General features: G+C 37.2%; 1 protein-coding gene across 4 annotated transcripts in view; it reads right to left on the reverse strand.

The window, feature by feature from the left end:
- FRY (FRY microtubule binding protein) overlaps positions 1-12,577 on the reverse strand; it is a 158,689-nt gene that overhangs the window by 55,259 nt on the left and 90,853 nt on the right. For all 4 annotated transcript variants that reach the window (XM_041487219.1, XM_041487222.1, XM_041487221.1 and 1 more), the window contains exons 30-36: positions 10,536-10,635; positions 10,060-10,231; positions 8,034-8,290; positions 7,513-7,659; positions 4,011-4,179; positions 3,139-3,229; positions 702-784 (exon numbers count right to left, since the gene is read on the reverse strand). In XM_041487219.1, coding sequence (XP_041343153.1) covers positions 702-784; positions 3,139-3,229; positions 4,011-4,179; positions 7,513-7,659; positions 8,034-8,290; positions 10,060-10,231; positions 10,536-10,635 — 1,019 coding nt within the window. The remainder of the gene's footprint in view (positions 1-701; positions 785-3,138; positions 3,230-4,010; positions 4,180-7,512; positions 7,660-8,033; positions 8,291-10,059; positions 10,232-10,535; positions 10,636-12,577) is intronic.

Below are 12,577 nucleotides of genomic sequence, written 5' to 3' on the forward strand. Positions count from 1 at the left end.
CAATAACATGATCCTGCCTTTTTTACATTTGCTTAGGGTCTAGCCAAAATCTGTAAATTGAATTCACTCCAGAAATGAAGTCAAACCATCAAACTCTACAGTTTTGCACTACTGTACAACAGTTAACTGGTTTTCTTTGGAATCTCTGCTGAGCACCAGTGTCCATTTACAGCCCATTTGGCAGAAATACATAAGGAACAAGAAGCATGCTCAGGAGCCCCATCTCCCTTCTAACACGTTTGCACAGTGCAGCCCAAAACTGGTAGCAGAGAGCACATAAAAGCTAATGAGGAGATAAGACCTCATATTTGGAAACTCCTGAGCCTCTTTTCATGCTCATATAACAGCACTTGATTTGGAGGGATATACTGCCAAATGGCACAACTCAAAGTACATGCTCTAATGATCTTACAAGTCTTTTGCCTTGCCATGTATGAAAGGCCCAATGTGTTACTCTCTGGAGGATTCTCTGCTGCTGCTTTCTGTGAAGTTCTCTGGCCTTCAGATGGGTTTGACTGAATCCAGATTAAACAAAGTGAATTAATTAAATGAGATATGGAGGTGAAATAAGGACACTCCCTGAATGGCGATGCTACATTACTGTTTATACAGAACTTAAACAGAAAGGCTCTGCTGGTCATTACAATGTTTTCTTCTCCAACCAAAACTCCAGAAATTTCATCAAATTGAATATAACTTACTTTTGTCATCATCATAAGATCCTCCAGAGCTATTACTGTACCTCGATTCTAGTCGGGTATGTGCTCTGATGACGTTACTGAACCTTCAAATACAAGAAAAGAAATCTTCATTAAAAACACAGACTGACATTAAACATCTGCACTTTATGTTTACCCTAAAAAAAAAAAAAAAAAGGCATTTCCTTAAGCATTCACTTTTACACAGGAGTAGACAGCAAATGAATGTAATGCTGATTCTTTCCACAAAACATTTTTGCAGCCAATCTCTGAGAAGTTCTAACAGTGTGCTCCTATGTCACAAGCCTTTAAAATTTAGCAAAAGGAAACTCTCATGCTGCAAATGTGTGATTTTTTTTTTATTTTTAACATGGTGGTAATAATGCCAAGGCTGTGGTTTCAATTCCCATATGGGCCATTCAGTTCAGAGCTGGACTCCATGATCCTTGTGGGTCACTTCTAGCTCAGAATATTTTGTGATTCAGTGACTGACTGGATAGTCCAAAGCCAAGCCTGCACCGGTACCAAGCAGGAAAAACTACAGCAGATCACCCTTCAGGAGGAGAATCCAGCAAATGCCAGAGCAGACCTAATAGAAAAGTTAAGGCATATAAGAGCCAGAGTAAACTGCTCACAGCTGTCCTCAAATGTGCCACGGATTCATGCTAAGCTGACTTTTCCTGGTGATCTCCTTTGACTTCCTCCACCTTGTGTTCTCAGGGTAATCAGGCCGGAATGAGAGGAGCCATACTGACAGCTCACACACTAGTGATGATCTAAAAAACATCACCATTTCTGCAAAGCTAGGAAACTAATTACAAATAACCATGGGTCAAACAAGACAAGACTGAAGATTTTCTAGACAAAATTAAATTCAATTTCTTACTAATGTTCACACACCTTAGTGCAGGGTATTTTACTACATATCAACGTATTACATTGTTTCCAAAGCATGTGTGTCTTATGCACGCAATACATTCCTTGTGCAGTTGAAAAAAATGCATTGTCAGCCATCCAATACATGGTATCCTATCTATGATCCTCATTATTTCATATGTCAAGGCATAGGAAGTCAATATTAATGGACATTCTAAAATTGACACACTAAGTGCAGATGCACTTACAGCCAGCTTCGGTAACATAAATGCCAGCAAAGAGTTCATGAAAATTATTTTCCATTTTCTTCTGAGGTATCTTTCAGCAGGATTCTGAATATCAATGTCAGAACTTTGTAATTTTCCTTTCATTTTTATCATAAAGTCTCTGGCAGATCTGAATTCTAAAAACCTTTTTGGAGTCACATTTAAAACTTATATAAGACAAGAAATCCTGACTTGAACTACTGTAAGAGACATTTGCTCAACTTGGCTGTAAATCAACTGAATAAAAATTTATCTTAAAGCTATGCAGCGATAAACATTCATGTAAAGAATAATAAAAAATTCAGAGGAAAAAATGGTTTTATTATCCTTTTAAGTACATTTCTAGTGCATATGTTGAAAAACATCACTTAAGAGTCAAATCTGTTTTACTATCAATTTGAAACTTTGCATTGAGTGCCATTTTCTACTTACATTTAAATCAGCAGACACATCTAACTAACCTGACAAAATGCTACTCTTGTTTGTAATGGGAGAGAGGAAGTAATTTTGAAGTACAGAAAGGTTTGCTCACATAATTATCTCTGCACCTCTAAGCCCTGAACCTTAGGGAAGGAGCATTGTACTACTGAAGTGATGCTAGTGACTATCAGTGACTAATGTAATACTAATACACTAACTGACAAATGCTATTATAAATTGTCCAAAGTTCTCTTGCAAAACTAAGAGTGTTTCTGTGAGAGACAATCTGTATGTCTGTGCTCTAGATCTGATGGCCCTTAGGCTTTGCATTTATCCATTTGTCATTTGTCAGTATGTACCAGAAGTAGCAGAAGTCTAAACTGAATATATAATTTATAAGCAAGTTATTTTCCACAGCTGTCCTCTATAAAATATTTCATCTAGACAAAGGAGGTGTCCTTGCAATCACTGATATAAATCTGCAAACTAAATTTACACACTGTCCAAGAAGTTACATGGTGTGATCAAATCTGATTTTTCATAAAGATTTTAGTACTCATTATTTGATGCACATTCCTAATTTTTTCTTTCATCTTTGTGGATAATTCCTACAAAACCATGACCTCCTTAGGATAATTCACTGAATGTAGATTTAACAGTTCTTCCTTTACCATTAAACAAGAATCAGGAACTAGAATAATGAGAATAGCTTTTTTTTTTTTTTTTTTTTGTTTAATTATGCATACTGCAATAATGCCACTTAGGATCAATCTGAGCACCAGAGCTCCTCACAATACAATGCAGAACTTTTTGCAGCATCTCACCCTCGGCCTAGGAAAACACATACATTTTGGAGGAAAAAAACTCAAGCCACAAACCTTTCATCAGTCTCTTTAACCACTCTGTTCTCCTCTGCGTCAGGAAAACTATCTTGGCCAGCTACAACAGTGTTACTACTGGAGGTGGTTCCTGTAAATGAGATGTGAATAAGAACACCTGTTACGTGCAGCAGACAGCATCTGCAAAGCAATAAAAGCTCATAACTCGCAGGTTTTTTTGTCAGCTACAGTCATAGTGACCATCCTGCAAGTACTCACACACATGAATGAATGAACACTGCTACTTCTACAGAACAGGAGCTGCTTCCATGGCTGGATGGTGTAAAGTTCACATGCTTTGAGAAGTAGATAAGAAGTAGATAAGACCACCATCTGGTGGTCTACTCCTTAAACTAAGCTCATGCTCTAGAGACATAGTCCGTTGTTTTTCAAGGATTTGGAAAACTATGTACAATGTTAAATGTGGGGTTGGTTCTTAAGTATATTTGACTACTGCAGCTTGGAAAATGGCATTAGGCCTTTCAAAACAGAACTGCCACACCCTTGAGGCTCTCAGTTTTCAGGAAACTGCTTGATGTATCTGCTGTGCTCACTGCATCAATGACGATTTCTTGTTCTGCGTAAAACAGCCACTAGAGAGTGGAGTTTTCTAAAGAGTGGCAGAATTCTGAACAGCATAAAATATTAGTAATATGCTATTAAAATAGTTAAGATAATCAAGCACATGTTAACAAAGCATATACATCATTAGGAAGGAAAAAAAATTGTAATTTAGACATGCAACAAGGCCCTAAAACTTGTACTTTACGTACACACGTCTGAATGGATGCAAAAGTAAGAGATTGTTTTTTGCAAAGCGATGAAGACTCAAAAGAGCAGGAGAACATAGAGAAAACACTTTCAGGTCATACCAGAAGCTGCAGCTGAGGCTTTGTTACTGGCAGCAAAACGGTAAAATGGAGGATTATCGCAATGTTGGACTATGGGGTTCACTGGGTCGGTTTGCTGCAGCTCAAAAAGAAGTTCTTCCATTGTCTGAATAGTGTTATTGCGACACAGATATATTGCAACCTTCTTTATCTGTGGAAGAAAGCAACAGTTGTTAAACTCTGACCAAAGTGAATTTCCAAAGGAATAAATGAATGTTACACTGCAGTACTGATATTATCTAGAATGCAAGTGTTGCTCCTGGACAGACACCACAGCCACATACAGTTCATACAGAAATAAAACTTCTCACTTTGACATCAAGATCATTTCCCCAGCAGACTTTATCTGCTTCAAAGTTTTTGTTTACCATTCACAATGAATTGTTTATTTATATAAGTATGTAACATGCACATCTACAAAACTGTAGTTGTGGCCACAAAAAGTAAGCCAGGCTTTGAGGTGCTACTCATATCTGTAAGCAAGGTAATAGCAAATGGAAGAAAGGCAGAGCAATTACGTGTACAGACTTGATGTATCCCGATTTGAAAAAATCTGAGAGTATCATTTATAGAAACTCTGGAAATTTCTGAAAATCTTTTAACAACATCTGAAACCTGCACTGCAGCAATGAGGACTGTTGACATACTGAGACCAAATTCGGCTGCATTCTTGAGGAAAAAAACCCTGATCACTACTAAAAGAAGAGACTCTCTCCAGCTCAAAACCACTGGATTCATAAACTGCTGGAGCTGGGAGACCATATGGGGAATATCTCTATGTGCTTGCCTGTTTGTTTTTAAAGATGTCCCTAAGCAGGTTCTTATAGGGGAGCTAATATATTAGACTGAACAGTCTGTTGGCCTCACCAAGTATTGCTGTTCTTATACTCTTAAATACTTCCATTAAAATAACTTCCTTACTGCTTCTCTTTCCTTTTTTTTTTTTTTTTTTTTTTCTTAGAGAAAATGCACATATGCAAAGTCTCTTTTACTCTACTGAGCTAAAAATTTCCCAGGGACTTTCCAGAGACAGATCCATCTCCTTCCCGAGGCTCATTTCTGGTTGGGTTCACAGTGCCATTTTCAGCTTCTCTCACCACTGCAGGGGTCACGTTCCCAACACGAGTCTCTGCTGAAGAGGTTTCTGAACCTCTTAGAGCAAATAATCTAAGAAATCTTTCACTACATAATGTGAAAGAATGGGCAGCTCAGCAATTTGTACTGGGGCACTGGGAAAAAATGCTTAAAGGAAACATAAGAGACAAAGCAATTAATTTAGATGATTAAAAAAAATTAAAAAATGTGAGTCAGGCATGCTTTTGGCTTGGACCCACACAGGGAGAACAGATGGCCGAAGGCACAAAGCAGCTGGTGACTGCCTCGGGGCACTGGGGGCTCCTAAAGGAGACGGGTAAACTGGCAATCTTGCAGCTCTGTGCTCTTTTAAGCCCAGGTCACCTGGAACACTGCTGATAAACTGTCCAAATGATCTTTATTTGCTAACGTGTATCTGTTATCTACATGAAAATGGAAGACACGTTTATGGTATCAACAGTCTTGTGTAGTTAGCAGCCGAGTTAGGTAGGATTTCTTATCTCTAAACTCCAGGGCATTAGCAAAACACTAAGCAGATGCATGTGATAAGACCAGTGTGTTTTCCTACTCCAGACAAAGCTATCAGCAAAGGAGTGACTCATAAGCACAGTCAGGCTTCCTACAGAAGCTAAGAACTTTTTCAGATTTTGCAAAATCTGAGAATCAGACTTTTAACTGAACATTACAAAACACAGATTAATTGAGTGGTAGAAAACACAGGAACCTTGTCAGCTGCTGCTGCCACCAGCCAAGAGAAGCCTGGGTGGGAGACCAGAGAAGTCCCACGGGCAAAATAGGAGATGCTGAGCAGATGAAGCTGGAGATGTCAGAACAGATTGCTCTCTTTGTGAAGTAAGAGGACTGAACTGTCCTGGAGGAGGACAGGACTGTGAAACTCAAGGCTTTGAGGCAAAAAAAAAAAAAGAATTTGAAAAAAGAAGTGCACTGGGTGGAGGAGGTTTGAGGAAAGGCTGCTCAGAGCTGTGGCATGGCAGGAGTTATGGAAAAAGGAGGTGCTGAAAGCTTTGGCTTGGCAAGTATCTGGATGGGGGATAAAGTATGTGAGGGGCTTCTGGACAAGAGGTGACAGGGTTATCAGTCTTTTCCAGTCAGGCTACATTTGGAGTCAGCACAGGACTACTCCTTCCTCTCAGAAAACTGCCCCTGTTCCTTTTGTAAGCTGTCAGAAATGAGGGTAAAACAGCCCTCATTTTCTGTCTTATCTCTAACAGGTGATTTCCACTTGTTCTCTCCCAACATAGATGGAGACCACCTTAATCCCATGTCTGTCATAGACTGTAGGATGAAGCAGGTTGGAAAAAGCTGGGAAGTCTCTCATCAAAACTCCTGCTCAAAGCATGGTCAACACTGAATGGAAAGCCTTTGTAACAATTGAGGGAAAGATCTTATTTCAGTTCAACCCCTTTGTTTTCCTCTCATATAAACCTTGAGCTTTTTCTTACACCAATTCCACTTTCAAATTTTTCTACTTTTGACTAGCTAGGCATATAGATACATTGACTTGAGAATACAGAACAGTAAACCCTACAAATGAAAGGAAACAAACGGGATGCCTGTGGTACAAAAACAACATTTTGAGGCTTTTTATGGGCTTCTTTATTTTCTTTATTCTTATATGCATAGCAATCATTACAAACACTTTGGGCAAACTATTATTTCAGCAACTGTAAATGAATTGCGTTTATGAGGCTTTTTAGATAAATTTCAGATTTATTTCACGGAAATAAATGAAAAGAGGCTAACTAATAAAAAACATATTGTAATTGGGCTGGAAAATTCACTAAATTTAGATTCTGTTTCACTCAGCAACTGAGCAATAAGGAACATGGGAATGGAAGTAGCCTGTTTTTCTCAGACAGCCCTGATTTTATTTTAACTTGAATAATAACAATATCCAGCACAGTTTGAGTTGCACATTGCAGCAACTGTTAGATAATTTATGACAGTCATGCAGAGGCAGAAGCTGATATGGTAAGCTTATAAATGTTAACTATCTTTTGTCTCTTGAAATGTCCCACAGAAAGCTCTAGTCTGCTAAAGAAAAGGATGTAGCATTTTCTGGCAATTTATGGCCAATCTCTGTTACTGTCCCCATTCACAGACATACAGGGTTTCTCTTTGCTTGAGACAAACCCACCTTTCATTTGCTGCTGCAGGCTGAGATTTGAACTACTCAATTTTTTTTTTTTTTTTAAATTTCAGTTTCCTGGCACTTTTATTTCTGCCATTTAATTTTGTTCAGTGTGTTGGGGAGTATGTTGGTATTTCTTGTTTTTGCTACCAAAATTAATTTTCTGCAGGTAATAGCTATTTTCTTCACTACAACCGGTGTAATCAGCAGTAAATAAAATAAAGTGCAAAGACTTACATAGGGTAAAAGGATGGTATCACTGCTAACACCACACAAACTAATGAGGAACTGCAGTGTTATCCTAAGGTTGTTACTCCATTTTTCATTGTTGGCCAAAGCATTCCAGACATTTTCCATCTCTGGTCCAGGAATTTCATCTCCATACTGCAAAGAATCATAGGCACACATTCCTTGAAATATGCAGACTTCAAACTAAAGCACGTTCTTTTAGAACATTTTCTCACGCAAATAAACCCCAGTGAAATGCTGTAAAAAGTTACAGAACAGTATTTTAAATAGCTACCTGACAGATTTCAGAGCATTAACTCCATTTAAAACTATTTAGGTTTTGATCCACAGAAGGACTTAAATCATAAGAGACCATAAATGTCTTGAGGACTCTAAATTCAAAAAGTAATCCTAAAATTAAGCAGGTTTTGTTTGATTGGTACAGACTGTTCCAGGGTAAAATTTCTGGTACTGGAGGGAAGAAACAAAAGTTTCACAGGTTAGTTTCTTTGTTTGATTTGTTTTTTTACCTTGGCTGTCATATACATGAGATTATTAAGAACCAGGGAGGTGGCCTCAGGTGAGCCCCAGCCATTGCCTTTTAGTCCAGTTGTGACTGTTATTTCCCCATCCTTGTCCTTCAGTTCATCTTCTGGAGTGGTAGGGCTTGAGCCAGGGAGGAGCAGTCTGTTGTCTACCAGTTCAATATTATGCAGCCATGGTAGCAGATAGGTAAGCATGATCTGTCTTCCATTTGGATGTGTTGTTGGAAATCGCTGGCTTACCTCTAAAACAGTGAGAGTTGAAAAGGACAACTTATTAATTTATGATGGAAACCCTAAATACACTGTTTAAATGACATTTCTGACCTTTGTTAAACTACCTGATGGTTTTTACTTTGCACACTACAAGCATAAAAAACACGTTCTTGAATTTCCTGAAGAGAAACATGGAATTAATGTTCAGTAATAGCAAGCAATTGGTCATATCTTCTGTCTAAAATAACTAACTCAGCCTGGGCTTAGAAACAAAAAGTCACCCCTTGTTACTGTGCCATGCTATATGTTAAATAAGGTGGATGTCAGAAAAGAGGAAAAAGAATCATTCAGTTACTGGTGGTTACTCTAGAATTCCAAGAGCTTCTGGAGAATATACAAAAGTGTTCTGCAGATTACAAATGCCTCACTGGCCTCCAGGTTTCTAAGCTACAGTTTAAATAGTAAGGCACTTATTATACCGAGTTTACAAAAAACCCTTGCATATATTGGGATCCTACTTCCTGTGGGAATGTCTATGAAATTCATAGCTGGCTGTCAGTTCAGGAATGCTTGTATACAGCACTTTATATAGTTTACTGTCGTAGGTTAAGACCATGACATTTACAAAAAAAACCCCAAACCCTGGCACTCTAAGACAAAGGGATTTGGAAAATCTGGGATAAGAAATACAGCTTCCTGCCAAAGTTAACCACATTATCTCTCTGTTCCAGAATTCTTCTGTAAAATCAGTACAGCAAACATTTCCTTTTTTTACTCACTCCCTGCTTTTTAAAAATTGTGAAGACACACACTGTTCTCTCCTCATGATTCTAGATGTACAGAAAGGATGTCTCACTTGGACTGTAATATCTGAGATTTTTTAAAATGACACAGTCGTTACAGCAACATGAGTAGACGATGACAGAGATAATGAACAGCATTTGCTTAATGACAAATGAGCCATCAGAATTTCCCTACACCAGTTATTTATAACTCATGGTATCTTGGGCACTGAGAAATGTAAGGGTGATGTATTGTTCCTTTACCCTCCCTCCAGCCCCTACAGACTGAGTAAAAACAACAGAAAGGGATTTTAAGAGCCAGTAAAAATTCCCACGATTACAGACATTTGCATTCTGCTATTTAAAAACTAGAGTAACACATAAGGTTGATTAAACCAGAAAGATATGTCTCAAAACATCATTGTTCCCAGGAATGGCCTCACAGTGGGCACATTCTGATTGGTGCTCCTGCAGGTCTCATTCTTTAACATTTTTATCAGTAATCTTGAAAATATATATTTCTGGTAAAAATTTAAAAAAATGCTGAGACATGCAGATGTGGCAAATAACAAATGATAGAGAACATTCAGAGTAATTTGAATCATTGGTAGAACGGGACACAGGCAATCAAACTGCCCAAAGTTAAAGTCATGTTTATATAAAATGAAGAAATACATCCTTACAAGTATGATCTTTGTAAATCCATGCATAAAAAGAATCACATGAGAACCCACCATAGTAGAGTTTGTCAATGTCATTTTCCCTCATTCAGGGCACTTGTCATTTCAAAGTTACCCCAAGATCACATAAGTGGCACAGAGTTCCCAAAGAGGGTTTCTGTACTTTGTGTGAGTACCTCTAGGAAATATATATTGGATTCCTAAATCTGATTTGACCTGAACCAGAATAAAAACAGGTCAAGCTAAATTTATAAACAGAACTGTGCTTCAAAATGGTAGCAGTTTAATATTTGTAAAAAAATGTAAAGGAGATAATAAGTCAAATAAAAAAGGTACCTGAAAAAAGTGGAAGGGTAAGTTCGGGATACATCCTTGCTAGTTCATAGGAAAGAAGGGCAAGTGAGACACTGTAAAGAGGTGGCAATGGACCATGTGTTCCATACAAGATACTGCCTGGTCTTTGCTCAGCTACCTTTTTTGAATAAACAAAAAGCTTTGATTCAAGGATCTATAAAAGACAAAAGGAAAAAAAAAAAAAGAAATGAGACAATAAAAATTTATTGAATCAGGAAATATCAGCATTTGAAGTTTAGCTACCAGATAATGCTCTATATGTTCCAGAGTATATGCTCCACATATGAGGCACAATAACATTCATTTTTACATACATATTCTTTTAAGTTTTTATAGCCATGACAAAATTGATTGTTTATTTTCAAAACAAAACTAATGTGCAAATAACAGTACTTTGTAAGAAGTTCACCAAAAAAGTCTCCAAGGGCAGGAGGAAAAAATAAGTATCTGATACGTGCCTGCATAAGTTGCATGGAAATTTCATAAATCTCTCTGTTGGTGTCAGATGCCTTGAACAGCACCAAATTTAAAAGTGTCACGATATCAAAAGGATAGTTCCTAGAAGAATAAACAGAACATTTTCGTGAATGCTGGTGAGGAATGCAGATTACATTCACTCTGATTTACTCTGTAATGTGGTCTCAAGAGAATGTCATCTTTCTTTTTTCTCTTCTACCATCAGAACATGGGAAAGGGAACTCTTACGAATACACACTGCTTGATCAAAGGACCATCTGGTGAATGGGAAGAAAGAAAGGATTATTTATAATTACCTTGGACTACTGCTTAGGAATGCACTGAGTTGCCCACAATGAGAAAAGGAATACCTGTGTCTATGACTGTCGATTCATTTCAATTTATAGCATAAACTGTTTACAGGACAGGCTGACACCCATGAAAGAAAATGGGGAGCATGAAAATTTCCAGGGATAAAGAATTTTTTAAGCCAAGCTGCAATTAAAACAGTACCTTTGGACAAAGGACACTATCTCTGACATGAACATTCTGAGGTATTAGACAATTCTATGAAAATTGTTCTGAAAGAGTAAACATTAAGAACTGCTTCAAATAGTCTGCTGTCTATAAAGCCAACATCAATTGTAAGTTTAAACATATCAAAGTGTTAACTAGAATATTGTTAGAGGAGTAAATCCCACATCATAATATTTGGATTTGCGCTAAGTAGGTTTCTGTTTTCTCCTGATGATTTGTAAATGCAGTGACTGAATTGTGAACCACCAATTTATCACCCTAGATGTCAGCTACAGTGCTCCTGGATGGCTGCAGGATGCTTATTTGGACTTTTTAATATGGCAGACACATGTGTGGCATGGGACATTCTTGGTAATTCCATATACTAGCTGCAAGCCAAGCTCTGTAATTGGCTCTTTGCCCTTCCACTGCTTAAAAAGCAAATACAAAAAGAAAAGAAATGAAGGGAAGTGGCTTCTTTGTAAAAAGTTGGAGGGACATCATCAACTGCTCCTCATCTTACAGGCAGTTTAAGCAGTGGTCTCCTGATACATTTTGATATATGACAGAGGAAAAACTATTAACAGCTTTCGAATATTAATGAAAATTCCCAGCTTGCTAGAAAGAGGACTTTCCGTTCAAAATAATAATGAAAATCATACTCTCAATTTTTACTGTAAGAATGGAAAAGATTAATTTTTAGATCACAGTGGCACAGGTAACACAATTTGAGGAAAAAAGACTGGCTGAAACTGCTACGTTTCTGTGTTCATTAAAATAAAACCCCTGTTAACATAACTGAATTTACAAACACCAAATTCCATTAATATTTAAAAAAACCTCTATGTAATGTAGTCTCTAGTCTCATTGTTCCTGCAAGAGCAAAACAGTTTTGCAGGAAAATGATGAAATTTGTGACTTATTTTGATTTTCCAAATCCCAATTATTTCGCTATTATTTCTTTATGCTGATCAGACATCTTGCCAAATTATTTTTGTGAAGAATAAATTTTCACATTTATTTTAATAAAAAAATTACTGCATTATCTAATTTCTCTATAAATTTTGTCTTTGAAAATAAAAAATGGGTTAGAGTTTTATGAAGGCCTGACACAAAAGAAATATTTGTACTCATTTATTCATGTAGCTTGTGCTTGCTCAGCATTAGCAGTAATGATGATACCAGTTGACAGGAAAGGAACTAAACAAATCAAATGAAAGCTAGTTTAGAAAAAGAACATGACTTTCAAGATAATGACAGGTCAAAATAATGACTTTCAAGTTATTGACATTGAAACCATTTTTCCTTTTATAAATTAAATTAAAAACCAGATATATGACCTACATTCAAATAAAACTGGTGTAGCCTTTTCTGTATCTTTCTGAGCAAAATAGCATCAAAATTCCCCAGAATTCAAATATACCTATAGTAAGAACATCTACCAAGCACATCACTTCGTTTTCAGAATCATGAAAATCAAGCCATACAGTCCCAAAAACTGTTTGAGAAGATGTGAGTGCAACCCACA

This window comes from Pyrgilauda ruficollis, unplaced genomic scaffold, assembly GCF_017590135.1.
Source record: "Pyrgilauda ruficollis isolate IOZ18807 unplaced genomic scaffold, ASM1759013v1 scaffold8, whole genome shotgun sequence".
Lineage (NCBI taxonomy): Eukaryota > Metazoa > Chordata > Aves > Passeriformes > Passeridae > Pyrgilauda > Pyrgilauda ruficollis.